Source organism: Solanum dulcamara, chromosome 9, assembly GCF_947179165.1.
Source record: "Solanum dulcamara chromosome 9, daSolDulc1.2, whole genome shotgun sequence".
Taxonomy (NCBI): domain Eukaryota; kingdom Viridiplantae; phylum Streptophyta; class Magnoliopsida; order Solanales; family Solanaceae; genus Solanum; species Solanum dulcamara.
The window spans coordinates 61,977,945-61,994,649 of NC_077245.1; the positions used below are offsets into that span (position 1 = coordinate 61,977,945).

The 16,705-nt window shown below is 34.9% G+C and overlaps 1 protein-coding gene across 4 annotated transcripts in view; it reads right to left on the reverse strand.

Annotated features, from left to right (window-relative positions):
- The window catches only part of LOC129903848 (uncharacterized), a 106,339-nt gene that overhangs the window by 41,556 nt on the left and 48,078 nt on the right, over positions 1 to 16,705 (reverse strand). For 3 of the 4 annotated variants that reach the window (XM_055979363.1, XM_055979362.1, XM_055979364.1), the window contains 8 exons: positions 11,847 to 11,974; positions 10,960 to 11,107; positions 10,462 to 10,560; positions 10,213 to 10,314; positions 8,570 to 8,628; positions 8,299 to 8,401; positions 7,016 to 7,162; positions 6,832 to 6,948 (listed from right to left, as the gene is read on the reverse strand). In XM_055979363.1, the coding sequence (XP_055835338.1) occupies positions 6,832 to 6,948; positions 7,016 to 7,162; positions 8,299 to 8,401; positions 8,570 to 8,628; positions 10,213 to 10,314; positions 10,462 to 10,560; positions 10,960 to 11,107; positions 11,847 to 11,974 (903 nt within the window). Of the gene's footprint in view, positions 1 to 6,831; positions 6,949 to 7,015; positions 7,163 to 8,298; positions 8,402 to 8,569; positions 8,629 to 10,212; positions 10,315 to 10,461; positions 10,561 to 10,959; positions 11,108 to 11,841; positions 11,975 to 16,705 lie in introns of those variants that run through there. The other variant, XM_055979365.1, reaches the window with a different exon arrangement.

The following is a 16,705-nucleotide window of genomic DNA, read 5'->3' on the forward strand; positions in this document are numbered from 1 at the left end:
GAGATCTCGAAGATGAGGTACATATAAAGCAACCACCTGGTTTTGTTGGTCAAGGGAGTCTAGTAACATGGTGTGCAAACTACGACGAACACTCTATGGCCTGAAGCAGTCTCCTCGAGCATGTTATTCAAGAGTTTGAAATGGTGTGAAGTGAAGTTGATCATTTTGTGTTCTATTGTCACTCTATTCCAGGTTTGTGCATGTATTTGGTAGTGTATGTTGATGACATAGTTATCACAGGCAATAATGGTGAGGGAATTACCAAACTAAAACATCACCCTTTCTAGCACTTTCAAACGAAGGATCCTGGTCGATTGAGGTACTTCTTGGGCATTGAGATTGCTCAATCTGAATTAGGAACTGCCATTTCACAAAGAAAGTATGCACTTGATATTCTTGAAGAGACATGGGCGACAAATTGTAGACCTATTGATTCTCCAATGGATTCAAATGTTAAAACCTACCCAGTCAGGGGAAGCCTCTTAGTGATACAGGAAGATATAGAAGACTGGTTAAAAAGTTGAATTATCTCACAGTGATTCGATCTGATATTACCTTCTCGGTTAGTTTCGTAAGTCAGTTGTTGAATTCTGCTTGTGGTAGTCATTAGAATGAAGTTACTCGCATTCTTTGATAAATAAAATCTGCTCCAAGAAAAGGACCTTTACGAAGACCAAGGAGATGAAAAATTTGTTGGATATTTAGATGCAGATTGGGTAGGGTCACCCTCTGACAGACGATCCACTTCTGGATATTGTGTTCTAGTTGGGGGAATTTGGTGTCTTGGAAAAGTAAGAAACAAAATGGGGTTGCTAGAACTAGTGCGGAACCAAAATATCGAGCTATGGCAGTGGCAACATGTGAACTCATATGGATCAAGCAACTACCGAAGGAGTTGAAATTTGGAGATTCTAAAGGAATGGAATTTGTGTGTGATAATCAAGCTGCACTTCACATTATATCAAATCTAGTATTTCACGAGAGGACCAAACACATATAAATTCATTGTAATTTTGTCAGAGAAAATGTACTCTCATGAGACATCGTCGGAAGGTTCGTGCGGTCAAGTGATCAATTTGCAACATATTCACCAAGTCCCTAACCGATCCCAAAACAAGTTATATATGTAACAAGCTTGGTACATATAATTTGTATGCACCACAGCTTGAGGTGGAGTGTTAGAATTCTAGGAATATTCTATAGCATATGTGTATAGTAGGTAGCTTGATTTACTCATATTTTAATTAGGTATTGATTTCCTTTCCTTTTTAGGACATGTATACTTAGCTATTTAAACCCAATAGCTTGTGGGAATAACCAAGTTGAGTTCTCTCTCAAACTCTTATCTTCTTACAATACACAACCCACCACTATATGTACATACATATTACACATAAAGTTGCATCAAATATTCAAGGCCTTGAATTTATCTAAAGAGATAATTTTCCTACAATTTTCAATACCTTATCAAAATAACATGTGACCTTCCTCTTCTTTTAAAGTAAAATCGCATCTATCCAATAAGGAATCGACACACACAAAGTCTATATAAAAGGTCAAGTGTTAGTTTGGTTGTGATCTAAGTACTCAAAAAACTATATTCTTTGAGCATTTATGCTAGAAGGTAAATTGCAAATAGTTTATCAACACAAGTATTTAGCGTGGAAAACTCCTTGCTTAAGGGAGGCAAAAACCACGACCCATCTCTGTAGGATTTACACAAGCTCTTCCACTAAACTCGAGCCAAATTTAAGGTTTACAACTGCTCTTGTAAACCCCAAGGAATAGTTCCCAACCTCTACCCTCTCTACTCTTCTTCTTCAATGACTCAATCCTGTCAATAGAGCCCCTTACGGACATAAAAAACACTTAATACAATCAACTAAGAAAATAATCAAGATATTATCTTGGACCCAACATAAAGAAACTAGCTATTACGACTCAATAACTGTATGGATAAATCTTGATAGGAACAGGTTCTTTCGTTGTAGCAACAACTTCTTCTTCGGAACTCTTTGTGTGGAACTCTTTTCACTTTGACGTCTCACTCTTTGGGTGTGGACAAACTCCAAAGTTGTTTATCTAGGAGTAAATAGTCACCATGTAGTTTTCCAATCCAAACATAAATTGGGTCGAGACTTCCAAAGAATCCAATTCTAGTTTGACTTGGTTTGAAACATTTCATGCGTCAGCTTCTTTCTCCTATTTACAAGCTAATTCCATGTGCATTATGTATGATAATTTTCCATGTATAGAATTTCAGTTCCTCGTCAAATTGAATTCTCCCGTATTACAATTCTCCAATGATTCCTACTGCACATGTGAAAAAACTTCATCCTTGATAGTCTCCCAAGTTGCCCCGGAGAAACATATTATTTAATGAGTTCCTCTGACAGTTTTGCTAACTTCTTCACTTCTACTTAGAGATATATCTCCGTGAAGCCTTGGTGTTTGAAACTTCATTCTTCATTCTTTAGTCTTTTGTCTTCATATAAATTGTCTCTTGTACATAGTTTGTCAATCATAAAAGCACCACATGATTTTGAATGTAGATTCAGAGATGATGGTACTTCAACATCAAGCATCTTACAAAAGCCATGATTCTCTAAAAAAAAAGCATACAATGATGAACATTAACAGGAACATAGAAAATGCTTTACCAAATTCGGAAAAGAAGATAATCCACTAATTTGTAATCTAGAGTTTCCACCCATTTACATGCTTGCCTAATTCTAATTTTCAATAGTGTCCATATGAATGCTAGAAGAGCTACTTCCCATGCTCTCCTTTTCGTGCTTCTGGATTTCCATTTCCATCCCAGAAGCACCTCCCCTATAGTCTCTAGCTAATACATGGAACTCCAAACAAGCCTCACACAAGCCATAATTTGTATGCAGTAATACAAACACAGAGTAATGAATCATATCAATTGTTTTGTTGTTACAATGGATCCTCAAGTTGTTTATGGCTGTGTGACATTGTAGAAGGGTTGGTAATGATGAGTCTTCAATTTCTTACTGAGAGTTCTAGTTAGATGTCTCTATGTTTAATTGAGTGGAGATTTTGTAGCTTAATTATAGGAGTAGATTAATTCTAGAATATTGTAATTGATTGTCTTTCCTTATTTAGTCTTAGGACTCAATGTATAAGCACTCATTCATGGTATGTAAAGATCATCAAGAAATACAAAAAAGATTTTCTTTTTCTTGTAATCTTCATTGTAACAGAGCCATTGTTGCCTATTTGAGATGAGTTTTCTCCCTCTACAACACTGGTGCCATATTTGTAGCACGAGATTGAGTAACCTCCTTTGAGCAATTTTTTCGTGACCTAAACAAGCTGTCCCTCAATTATCTCTCGAACAGTGTCTTACATAAAATACCAACAACACAGGTGTCCTCTACCTCCAGGCAACAAAAAACCAGTCAGCAGCTCTGTCGAAGACCTCGTCACGCGCCATTGAAAGCTCCAACTTCAGCTACGCATCGTTCTCACGCGCCAACTAAATTTGAGCCTAGCCATCTCAGTTTCATCATTTTTCAATTACTGGAAGTGATACTCTAGTGTACCAGCTTCCTTTTCCGGCGAGATCTACTGTTCTTCCTTAATGAAGTGCAGATCTGAAAGCTTGTTGTCTTTCCTTATCATTGAAGTCAACAACAACAACAACGAACCCAGTGTGATCCCACCATGTGGGGTCTGGGGAGGGTAGAGTGTACGCAGACCTAACCCCCACCTTAAAAGGTAGGGCGGCTGTTTCCGAAAGACCCTCGGCTTAAGAGAGAAGAACAAGGGAGGAGAAACAAGGAAAAACAAGGAAGAACAAGTCCAGATTGAGAATTTCTATTTTCCAAATTTGAAAATTGTTTTGGACCATTATTTCTTCAACGGAGGATACAAAGATGGTAGATAATACTTCAGTCTCAAAATCAATGTTGTAAAATTAGATGATGCAGGTACGTCCCTTGTTTGGTCAAGGTCTTGCATATTTTTTATCAAATCTAAGAAATTGATTGGGTATATAACTGGAGAAAAGAAAGCACCCGGCATGGCTGACCCTAACTATGGGATTCTGACAATTATCTTTTTATGACATGGCTTTTGAATATTATGCACCCTCGAATCTCTAAGCAATATTTATTCAGCTTCAGTAGAAAATTGGGCAGGCCCATAATGGAGAAGAGTCTAAACCTAGCTCACGTGTATCATTTTTGGAATTTGGGGCATTAACCGACAAGACCACATGAGCAACACAAAAGTCAAAGACTGTACCACCTGTTCCATCACATAGGTTCTATAGACTCTTCTCAGCACCTTCATTGACGAGCACCTGTTCCGGAATTTCACACTAGATTAGGATTCTATAAATTCCATCACATTCCACTTCTACCTCCTTGGGTATGTTAACACCGTCTCCTTTCCCTTTGATCGTGGCCCATCTAAAATCATTTTGCAAAGATGTTTCCTCTTCAGTCTCAATCTAGCCCCACAGAAATCTCCCATCTCCTCGAACACTTCATGATACCAGTAAGTGGGACACCCATCCAACGGATCCAAACCCAGCCTCTTTTTACATCTGTTCGCCAGCAATATATGTTGGGAGACCACCACTCTAGGTGCAGCTTAGATTTCTTTCATTTCCATTCCCCACATGAATAGAATTATTTATCATCCCAACCAAAAAAAAAAATGACATGCGAGTCGGTGGACACATGTAGATATGACATAGTTTGAGAGTAAAGATTTTAAACAGAAAAATGATTAATGATGAAGGAACTTTTTTTTTCTTTTTGAAACTGGTAACATATTAATGATGAAGGAAATATCTAGCATAAGAAATCCTTTATGGGTCAAATTGTCGCTATTTTGGCAGGAAAATCAGAACTACCTGTCTGGGGTATCTTGTATATAATCTAATAATCCACTTTGCAAACCAATGACAGTACATCTCATCATCTTTAATATATATAACGAAGTACCCCAAATGCAGAAGGATTGTTATCAACAATATTACTTATGGGTCAAAACCCTAAAATTAAGGAAAGAATCTTGTAATAAGCTAGAGTTCTTAAGATTTGAATGAAAGAAGGATAAACCGTCCTAACGTAAAGAAAACTAGTAAAACAGACACCTCTAAAAAATTTACCACGTAAATGTTTTTAAATTCATAAACATGGGTGCAAAATTGGCCATATACAATACCCAAAATTGAGAAACTTTAAATGATACACATTTAGTAGTTAAACGGAAAAGGATCCAAAATGCCCTTAAACTATGCGAAATTGAACAAAAATATCTTCAGTTATTTGGTCCAAAAATGTCCCTACTGTCAATACTTTGATCCAAAAATGCCCCTGCTGCCAATACTTTGATCCAAATATGACCCAATAGTTATTTTTGGGTCAAAAATACCCACTTCGTTAAAAACATATTATTTCTTTTCTTTTTAAGCACATTTTTTTCCTAATAAAAATATTGTAACTCATCATTAATTATCATATATATAAGATAATAGTAATCCATCATTAATTTTTCATTTAAGTAATGATAAAATTCTAATAAAGAGAAAATATTTTAATTTCTTAATATTTTTTTAATTAAAGAAGGATAAACATTTGCTAATATAATCCTTAATTTTAAAGTTAAGATACAACAATCATAATGCCACAAAACACAAAAAATTATTGCATTGCTACAAGTCACAAAATATCTTTAAATATCGTCGATGGAGTTATTGTTAACCCTTTTTTTGTTAAATTTAAAATCAAGGAATATATAAGCAAATGTTTATCCTACTTGAATTCGGAAAAGAATAAGAAATAAGAAAATATTGTATTGGGATTTTTTTTTAATCATTATATAAATGAAAATTAACGATGAAGTTAATAGGATCATATATATATATATAACCAATATTATTAGTTTAAAAAGTATATAGGGTAATTCTATTTTAATTGATAAAAGGAGATTAAGAAGAAAAAAGATTACTTTCTACGTTATATTAGTTAAAGGGATTTTAAAAGAAAAAATAAGAAAAAAGTTCTTTAAAAGTAATATTTTAGTTAGAAAATAATATGTTTAACAAGAAAAGAAACAATATTTTTATGAGGAAAAGGGCATTTTTGACCCAAAGGTAACAATAGGGGCAAGTTTGGAGCAAACTGTTAACAGAGGACATTTTTGTTCAATTTCACATAGTTTAAGGGCACTTTTAAGCATTTTCCGATATTTAAATAAAAGTCTAGAATTGTTGAGAAATTTGATAATATGCATTCTTAAAATTAAAGCAAATATACATTTCTTCTATGTTTATATTTTATTGACCTATTCCTGGAAGAGTAAAGTAGTTCAGGATAAAGATAACATGAGATTTAATAGATCTTCTATCAATTATCGTAGTGAAAAAGCAAAAGGTTAAGTTGGAGTCGACATGCTTTCCCAATTTAAACTGAATAGTGTGGATCATTAGCTCTTCTTCTGTCCCACATTGAATTGGGCCACCCAATGCAGGAGAAGGAAAAGAAGCATCTTTAGTATCTTGAGGACAAGAAAAACAATTAACTTAAAGGTAAAATAATTAATCTGTACATTTAGCAGTCAAACTTTTTCCTTTTTATCAGTCAAGAACATAGAGGCAAAAAACATTATCAACTAAATTAGATCCTTGCACCACTAGCAATATCCATCAATTTCAATACCACAACAACAAATTAAGGCTTAAGAATTAAAGAGCCTATGATTTCAAGAGAAAAGTAAAAGACTCTTGGAAACCAAAAATTAAATTGCTATCACAACATATAGAAAAAATAGTCATGAAAATGATTCACTTACCTCGCAATTTTTAAACACTGATTCATCAGCAATAATGCACAATGTCAAGTTGATATTGGTACAAAGTTTCTCCAGAAGGGGGATAGCATTAGAGGAGTTTGAAGTCAAAAGTTTGACCTGCAGCACAGAATCACTTAGCTTACATCATACGAGTAAGTTGAATATCAAAGTGCAAATGACTAACCTCAAGATCACTAATTTTAATCTCGAAGTGATCATAGAGATCTTGAAGCTGACAACCCAAGACAACATTGCTAGTGCAAAGAGGTGATGCAAATAAAGTATCTCTGTCACCTTTAGACCCAAAGGTCAATTCCCCTGCTTCCAGTACCTGCCCAAATTAGAACTTTTAGACCACTGAAAATGCACTAATTACATGAAAATAATGAAGCCTTCTATGTCTCGATCATAAATTGGTCAAGCACACTATGCAAGTATAATGGATCACAATAAAATTACTGGAGGGTAACGGGTACCCCAATAATTTATCGGGTCAGTTTCAAATATATACAATTAAGTAATTAGTTTACAACAAATATAGCCATGTTTTTATTTACATAAAAAAAAAAGGCCAAAAGTCATAGATAGTATACATTTAATACACATTATGATACAATCAAAAAGCTGAATATAACTTACCTATACACGAGCTATACACTAACTATACATTATGATACTCTCAAAAAATTGAATATAGTTTAATTATACATGATTTATGTACTGACTATTCAATTCCGACCAGCTCAAAATCTCCTTTAAACACACTCCCAAACTATAGATATAAAATCCTCTCGATGTTTCGAATCTTTTGATATATAATTTGCTCAAAACGATTCATGTTTGCGGTACATCGAATTTTAAAGAAGGAGAAGAAGAAGGAAGAAACAGCAGTAGAAGAAGGAAGAAGAAGATGCATAAGCTGGGTGGCCATTTTTTTAGAAAAAAATTATCGCCGAATGGCCATTTTACGTAAATTAAAAAATTGGGCTAAAAAGATGGTAAGTAAAGGTTATGGGCTGACATTTGCATAATTTGCCCTATTTTTTCAATACACCCAACTGAGAAGTTATTTTTCCAGTTGAAATATCTACACTACACACTGTACAAGTGAGATTATTAGATGCCAAGCTGAAGCAAAATTATTAGATAATCAGGTAAAAAATGAAATTATATATATATATATATATAAGAAGGAACACCAGTAACTATTCATATAAGAACCCAGCATACTTTGCATAGTTAAGATAAACTACAACTTCATTTAGGGAACAGAACACAAATATACATGTGATTGGGATTGCAAATCGAATCTACCCAACTTGAATAGAGAATATGAGCTGCTTTGGACCTGGAAAGAATAACAAGGTAGGAGGAAATCCCTGGAGCAAGTGAAGAGCTGAAAGACATTGGGTAGACAAATAATAGGGGAATGGGCATAATGCACCAACAATGGCATAGAAGAATTACCATTTTCGGTATGTCAGAATTTGCATCTCCACCAGGAACAAGGATGGTGATACCCAATATATGGACATTCCATGTAACAGTCTTGCGATTTGATAAGACATGCCTGTGGAGAAACATAAAACATAGGAAGAGCAGCAGGGAAGCAGAATTATCATATATATCAAATTGATTTGTATCAGTATAATCATATCGCATATAAAAGTAAAATCCATGTCTTTGAGTAGGAGGCAAGAAGATCTACTAGATAGATGAGCTTGCTCGATATACTTACTCAATTTTAGTCTGAAGTCGTGCATTCATATTTTCAATTCTGTTGATGGATGACAGAATCTGAAACACCGAACACTATCAAGTCACAACATCATCAAGCATGTAAAGCCTTGCATTATTTAAACAATGTAACAACTAGTTTAGGTATTAGAAAGTTTTTAGAGTTATAATACAATTTTAAAGTTGAATATCATCCCCCATTGAAAAAATGTCATCGGTATTGTGTTTTGACATCTATAATTTGATTATACATTCATCAAATCATCAATGTCTCTCCTCTCTTTTTTATTTTCCTAACATGATATCAAAGCATCTACAATTTTGGTAGAGACGTAAAGCATCCGTCAGCAATCTGGCTGTCTAAAATTATCCTTTTTTATGATTTCACTTTTCTCTTTTCTGGTGACTGTTCTGGCATTGCTTCTTTTCTAAGTAACCATTCCGATGACACTCTCATTCTCACCGACTATCCCAGCAGTGTATGTCTCATTTCCTTTGATAATTTTGAAGTCATGATGCCTCTTTCTAGTGATCGTCCGACGCCAATGTCTATTGCAAAAGATTGTTTTAGCGACACAACATTTCAATAAGGTAAATGATCCAATAGTATTGGGTCCCTTACCTGTAACTTCTGCAATGGCATCGCCTTATTCTGGTCAATTTTACATCTTTTGTTTGGGAGATTTAAGTAAAAATATTATAGTTAAAAAGATCTCCTCAAAAGAAGTTGTAAAAATGACCATAAAAAGGAGATGCTACCACAAAAATTGGTATAATATTTTAGCAACATTCTAACGAACTTCCGATAAGTTGCTCCAAGTGCTCCATCAGTACTATTTTGCCAACTATTTACTCTGATTCAAAGTAAGCAAATTTCTTTCTTAACTAACATTTGAGGATATGCTCGTATGTAACTTATAAGTTATTGTTAAAGAATGAATCTTGGGAGCTCACTCAATCCCATAAGCTAAGGGAGGATTGCCCAAGACCATATAAGGAGACAAAAATGCCCTCAACCCGCCGATGTGGGACTCTAACAGTTATATAAGTCAAAATTTGAGTTAGAATTCATCAAACTTCACCCAAGTGTTATGGCTACATTACATTTTTGTTTTAAAAGATAAGAACTGATTAGTTCGACGTCTTAACTTATAGAAGATGTGCCCGGTATCAAAGTTATAGTAGAGAAAGTTAAGTGTAGAAGCTATATATTTTCTGCTTCTACAAATATTATATACATGCTGTCTTTGACTTCTATTAGTAGTTGTATCCATTCACAAACTTGTTTTATTTATCTTTTCTGCAGTCTTATTCTTGTTGCATTAGCTCCCTATTGCCAAGTAAATTGATGTTCTCTGTCGCTGTTAGAACATCCATTGTATGATGTTCATTAAGATAAGAAACATTCATGCAAAATGATATAAAGGCAATCAGAAATAAATTACCAAATGAATGTAACACATTGACGTTGAATACCACTAAACAAGATGTCATGATTTAAGTTGTAACTTGTATGTTATACAAAGAAATGTAATTTTGGTGATCAGTGGATTAACCTGGAGGCCAAATTGGAAATAAGACGACTATCTAGAGATCTCAAGAAGTATCAAATTTTACGGAGATCACAATAGCTTGAATGCTTACCCTGTCCTGCAGAGAACAAGAATGTTCCAAAAGGGAAGAAAGTCTCCTAATATTCTTGAAACATTCTAAATCACAAGTAATTTGAAGTGGCTGGACAGAGGCCTGTTTATACAAAGTTATAGAATGTCAATCTCTGTAAAACATCCGGTTCAATAATTAAATAACTGATAAAAGCTGCATAACATTGTGGTGATAGTATAAAGTTAGTAACTGACTTAAATACTGTAAAAGAGTAGAAGATGACAGTACCTTTACAGATAAAGTAGAATCCTGTTTTAGACGCGACATCTCGAGTTGGAAACTTAGAGAAGGTTGATGAATTTTGGGCTTGCCTCCATCAGAATTTACCTATGTTAATCAAAGCATTTCAAGTTATAACAGTTTACAAACAAATGCAATCTTAATTGGTTGCAACAAGTGATGTGTATGCATAAATACAAGCAAACATAGAGACAATTAACTAGCCACCTAGATGATAAAGGTCAAAAATGCACAAAATGCATTTTTGGGCTAAACTATTGACGGCAGGGAATTTCTACACCAAACTATTAACTGAGGACATTTTTGTTTAATTTCACATAGTTCAAGGGCATTTTTGACCCTTTTCCATTAAATTTATGAACCACAAAATGAGCACTGTGAAAATATCAGAAGGAAAGATTTCAAACTGTTATCAAGTCAGTAATCTTCTTGATGTGAATCTGGACATGTCACTTAGAATTACTAACTTCTTTAACAGAGACTAACCCTTGTTCTTAAAACAACTTGTTTGTTGAATGGATTAAGCATCTCGACTGAGTTTATTTCAGCAATGATAACAGCGGCCTCCTCCCAAGTCTCACACCCAACAGAAATCCCTTCAAGTACCAAATTGGCAATGGCATAACCCAGCTTCCTAGAAAATATAACAGAAGAGCAACTTGTAAGTGCACCAAAACATAAAATACAACAACTACATCTAAATCCGGAACAAGTAAGGGTCGGCTATGTGGATCGACATTGACCATGTTACTCCATTTCAACTCATCTCATCTCAATTCCATGTACTCGATAAAACAATAATCAACATAAAACAGGTATCAGGCCAAGGATCAAGAAAAGACAAACACACATATGGTATATGAATTGATTAGTCTTTTTATCGTATTCAGTAACGAGACATCACTGACATATGTAAAGAAAGGGAGGGACTTCAAAGAATTCAGCTTTGTATGAAGTGTTTGCTATGATCCCATAGAAAGAGGTGGCAAATAAAGTAAGGAACTTCAGCCCAATTAGCTTCATGTGAAGTGTTTATGAGATGATGGCAACACTTCGAGCACAAAGTAGGTTTCTAAAACAAGCAGGTATCTAAAACCCAAGATTTCTAGTGGAAGGCAGATTGATAAACTGTCTCCATTGCTTGTCTGTTTCTAATTCAAAGTGGGTCACCAGGTTACGCTTTTGAGGGGAGCTAAATCATAAAAAGAACAAGGAGAAAGGCTATAGAAACAGTTGAGTATAGATTTAAAATCACAAGAATGATTTCCAAAACTCAACCACTTAATTTTTAAACCATAATGACCAGCAAAGGAAAAATATAGTATTAGTGTCAGATACGTTTTTTCTTTTAGAAAAAAGACATCACACCCTACATGCTCCATATACTAGCAGAAACTTGTTTGATGTTGAACTTCAATGAAGAGAAATAGATTTGATTGTCTGCAGGAGCATCATCATCCAGTGATATAACAGGCTGGAACTTAGTAGCTTCATATATATCCTGTTAGGAAAAAATGTCAACAAGTATTTTTGGTCAAAAGTTGAAACTCATAGCAATCATGTTAATGCAAATACCAACCCTTTATAAACTATAGTAAAACTAACATTTTTTTCAGTAATATAGAAAATCTAACATAAATGCCAACAATGGATGTTATCCATGTTTTTCTACTTATATAATCCATTTTCACTCTACTTAGAAACCGTGCCTCAAAAGTTGGATGAGAGATTGTGCAAGATTGGACAGTCCTACAAAAGTTTTGTATTTGAATGATCCACCAGTATCTTACTAAGAAATTTGGATGTTAAGTTGCATGTCCGGATCATACAAAATTGGACAAAATAAAGAATTATACAGAGATGCATTGAGCTACAGCGACAAGAGAGTCATGTGAGGAGCTGTAATAGATCTGGAAATCATTCTTTGAGGAGGAGGAGGAGGAAGAGGTCCTAATTTTAAAGTCACACTGTTCCTTTTAGCATATCCCAAGAATGTCATCTTTCTATATTAAGAAATAAATTAACTTTAAACTTCTCAATTTACACTCAATGAGATGATTTACAGCCATACAAATGTCTATGGCTTTACACCATAAACTTTTAAAATCTTCATTTCTTTCTTAAACTTCATACGTAGTAAAATAATGCCACAAAAATTGGTACAAATGAGAACTTTATATTTTCCAATTAGATAACCTCTTTTCAATTATGTCTAGCATGCCATGCAAAATTTCATTTGACTTTTGCCTAGCTCCCAATTAGCAACCAAGATAGTTTACCAACAAATTATTTATCCTACAGCCCAACGTTTCAGTCCACCTTTGCGTTTATTGTACCTCATTGACTGCAAAGATGTTGCTCTTTACAAAGTTTATATAGAGCCGAAAAAGAGACCCAGAAATTGTAACGCCCCTTACCTTTTTGCAAACGAATATGGTTATCCCTACGTATTGAAGTCAAGGACTAAATGGAAATGATGTTGCACACGGTTGAAGTTGAAGGAGATTGAGAAGAAACAAAAAATGGTGCAACTGGGCCAAGATGTGGCCTCATAAGTGAGATACGGGCGCATATTCAACCACATGTAGATAGGACTTTAGCTTCAGTTGTTGAGATGCGGGCTCAACATACAGACTGCATATTCGAGATATGAGCCACAAGTTGAACCCGGCGTACCATAGATGCTACTGCTTAAGGGCCAATTTGGTGGGTTTTAGGTGTCCAGATGCGAGAGCCACATATGGACCGCATATGTGACTTACAGTCTGCATGTTGTACCGTATGATGAAATCCAAAAGCTGTACAAAGTCTGAGCTAGTGGAATGGGGTACGGAAGGCCACGGGCAGCATTTGTGACATACCGTTCGTATATCCGCCGTATGTGGAAGAGGAGAAAATGAGGGTCTTGACATACGAAGCCACATATGGGGACCGCATATGGATTATACGGCCATATGTCTTAACTCCTTCAGGTCAACGGATCAAATCCCACTTACAGCCATTTGTTTTTTAAAATTTATTTTTTCTCAAGCAACCTTGCATATAAAGTTGTCCCCTTCGTAATTTATTTTTAAAAAAATATCTAATGAATAACAGCAGCCAAAACACGTAAACTGATGATATTTTTTGTGATGATGTAATTAATTATCTTTTGTTCATCAAGTTGTTGTCACTATAAAATTCTATATCTAATCTTAAAATTTAATGGTGCACCCGTAGTCTTGAAAACCTGGTTTCGTCTCCAAGCGTGAGGGGTGTTTTTAAACATTGTGGTGTTTGGGAGTTACTTGGTTGGCATCAGAGGAGGTTTGTGTGATGTATTAGTAAGGAAGAAGGTCGGGAGTGGAGAAACACAATTTTAGGGGTCTCGAGAGACCAAGGCTCTTTGTGTGTTCGATTAATTGCTTATATCGCTCGGGCTTGAAGTAAGGCTTATTTTAGTTTTTGTTACCCTCGTTCTTGTAGATAAAAGGTCTTAAATGAGAATTGGTCCATTATAGTAAGTATAAAGTTGGAAATTGGGATATGTAAGGCTAAACCCTCTCTTTCCCCGTTATGACATGCCTTCCATCCGATGTTTCCCTTCTTTTATGAGCCTATGTAATCCATGTCCCATCAAATGCTACGAGTTCTCTATGTGATGTATCCTTCATGACCATGTACTTCTTGGTTGTTGTTTCCATTGCTACATGCTTACCATGCCTATATGTCAAGTTCATACATCTCTCTTATGGAAATGTCTAATGTCATGAAAGTCAACAATGGTACCTTTTTTCGCAATGTTGTGTTAATGAATACGAATTGCATAATGAATTCCAAAGAGGTTAATGGTATGTGATCAACAAGAATGGCCACATACATGTTTTATCCATTTCATATAATATGGTTGTGTTAAACACGAAGGCTCGGATACGGCAGATAGTATCCCACCGTTATATTGGGACCGTGCTAAGCACGAAGGCTTGATACGATAGATAGTATTCACAATTTTATTATGAACGCACTAAGCATGAAGGCCCGAATACGACAGTAGTATCCACTGTTATTTTGTGATTGTGCTAAGCACGAAAGCCTGGATACGACAAATAGTGTTCCACCATTTTATTATGACAGTGCTAAGCACGAAGGCCCAGATAGGGAAGATAGTTTCCCACCGTTATATTGTGACCGTGCTAAGCACAAAGGCCAGGATACGACAAATAGTATTCCACTATTTTATAATGATTGTGTTAAGAATAAAGGCCCGGATACGGCAGATAGTATCCTAGAAACTAAAGAAGATAATGTCATCAAAAAGAACTAAGAAAGATAATATGCATAATGAACTATGAGATGTTCCTTAGCTTTCCTACGCTACCAGTATGTCATGTTTTATGTCCCTATCGTCATGAGCTTTATTGCCTATCTTATGTTATTCTGTCTGCCTTATCATATAAGTGTTATTCCACAGTACTCATGCCCCTTTCGTCGGGGGCTCTGCATTTAACAATGCAGGTTCAGACGCTCTAAGTGGCGGAACCACCACCACCACCCACCACCTCGCTAGCTATTCACTTCACATCTCAGTTGTTAATGGTGGGATACTATCTGTCGTTGAGCCGAGGGTCTATCGGAAACAATCTCTCTACCTCCAAGGTAGGGTTACTCTACCCTCCCTAGACACTATTTTGTGGGTTACACAGGTATGTTGTTGTTGCTCTTTCGCTTCTAGGGTCTTTCAATTTCCTTCACATTGTCGGTGAATATTGGTCATCTTCAAACAGATACAATTGTTGTTGTCACCTCATTTTAACTAATAACACCTTGATTTTTGCCTCCTAGTGATTTCTTCACATTTTGCCACCTCGTGTAACTAGTCTTTACCTCTATTCTGTTTTTTTAATGAAGTAAATTGTAACATCCCCTAAAACGTTGTATACGATATTTCAATTCTCGCCTAAAAATGATACAGCCTCTGTATTTTGGACATAAATTTTTATAGGTTTGTCCAAATTGGGTGATTCAAATTTCTGAGTAACCACAAGCTCTTTACCTACAACTCTTGTGAAGACCATATTTTAAGTTTCGGAGGTTAAGTAGGTCAAATAAATTAATTGTTGTAAGACAGAATGCTGTGACGGAAAGGAGTGTTTATAGAAGAAAAATCATATCTTACTGTAGGATTATCCAAATTGGTTGATTCTTGAATGACATAAAACTAGACTTCTATATCTACAATTCTTATGAAGACACCAAATCCTAATAAGGAATTTATCCTGTTCAAACGCAGCTCCGAAAAGGAGTATTCTGTCAAAGATAACTCATTTCACCTACCATGGAAAGATCTAGATACATTTGACATCACTCATGACATAAATTGCCCTCCATTTAACATCATCCATGACATCAATATATTCCATTAAATTTTCAGATTTTTTTTTATAATTATTTTATTTATTGTTAGGTCTCTCTTTCCCACCTATAAATACCCACCTTATTTCCTCATTTTATTCATCAAGCTTTCTCAAGCAAGTCTTCTCTCTATACATTTCTTTACACATTCTCAAATATAGTTTTAGTTCTTAGTAGTGAAGAAATACTATTCCGGTGATTCATATACTCCGGGTAGTACACAAAACATTCCGGTGGGGAGAAAAGTTAGGACTCAAGAGTGTTCATTAAGTCTTTCGGTTCCGACTAAAGCTTCGGATTCCATATATGTAAGGCTTCAACGAGAGTATTCCTTCCACTCTCATGTCTAAATTATTTTGATTATATGATAAATTATATTTATTTTTTTAAGCTCTACTCTAAGTTATGTGGGTGTTTATCCATGGGTTCTTTCACCCATTTAGTCCAAAAACTCTTTCAATTAAGTCTTTTGATTTCAAGTAATATTTTCTTATGGTAATTCTTATTTACTTAATAGTATGAATCATGGTTAAACTAATGATTATTGGTCTATTTTGATGCAACATAATTTCATATGTATGAATTGATGGTTTGCAAGTAATTCCTCTATTTATCTATTTAAAGGTTCTTGAAATTCATGGTGGGTTGTTTAAAGCATGATTTTTAATTAATGGATTTCAAAGTATTTATGTATATTTATTTACATACATATTTGCAAGTTGAAGTGATTTGAACCCACCTAGTTTTACTATGTTTTTAATAAAGTTTGACTTGAAAGCTTTGACTCCAAATAAATGTTTGTGAAAGCAATATCTATGATCAAAAAGGGAGTCTTATGAAA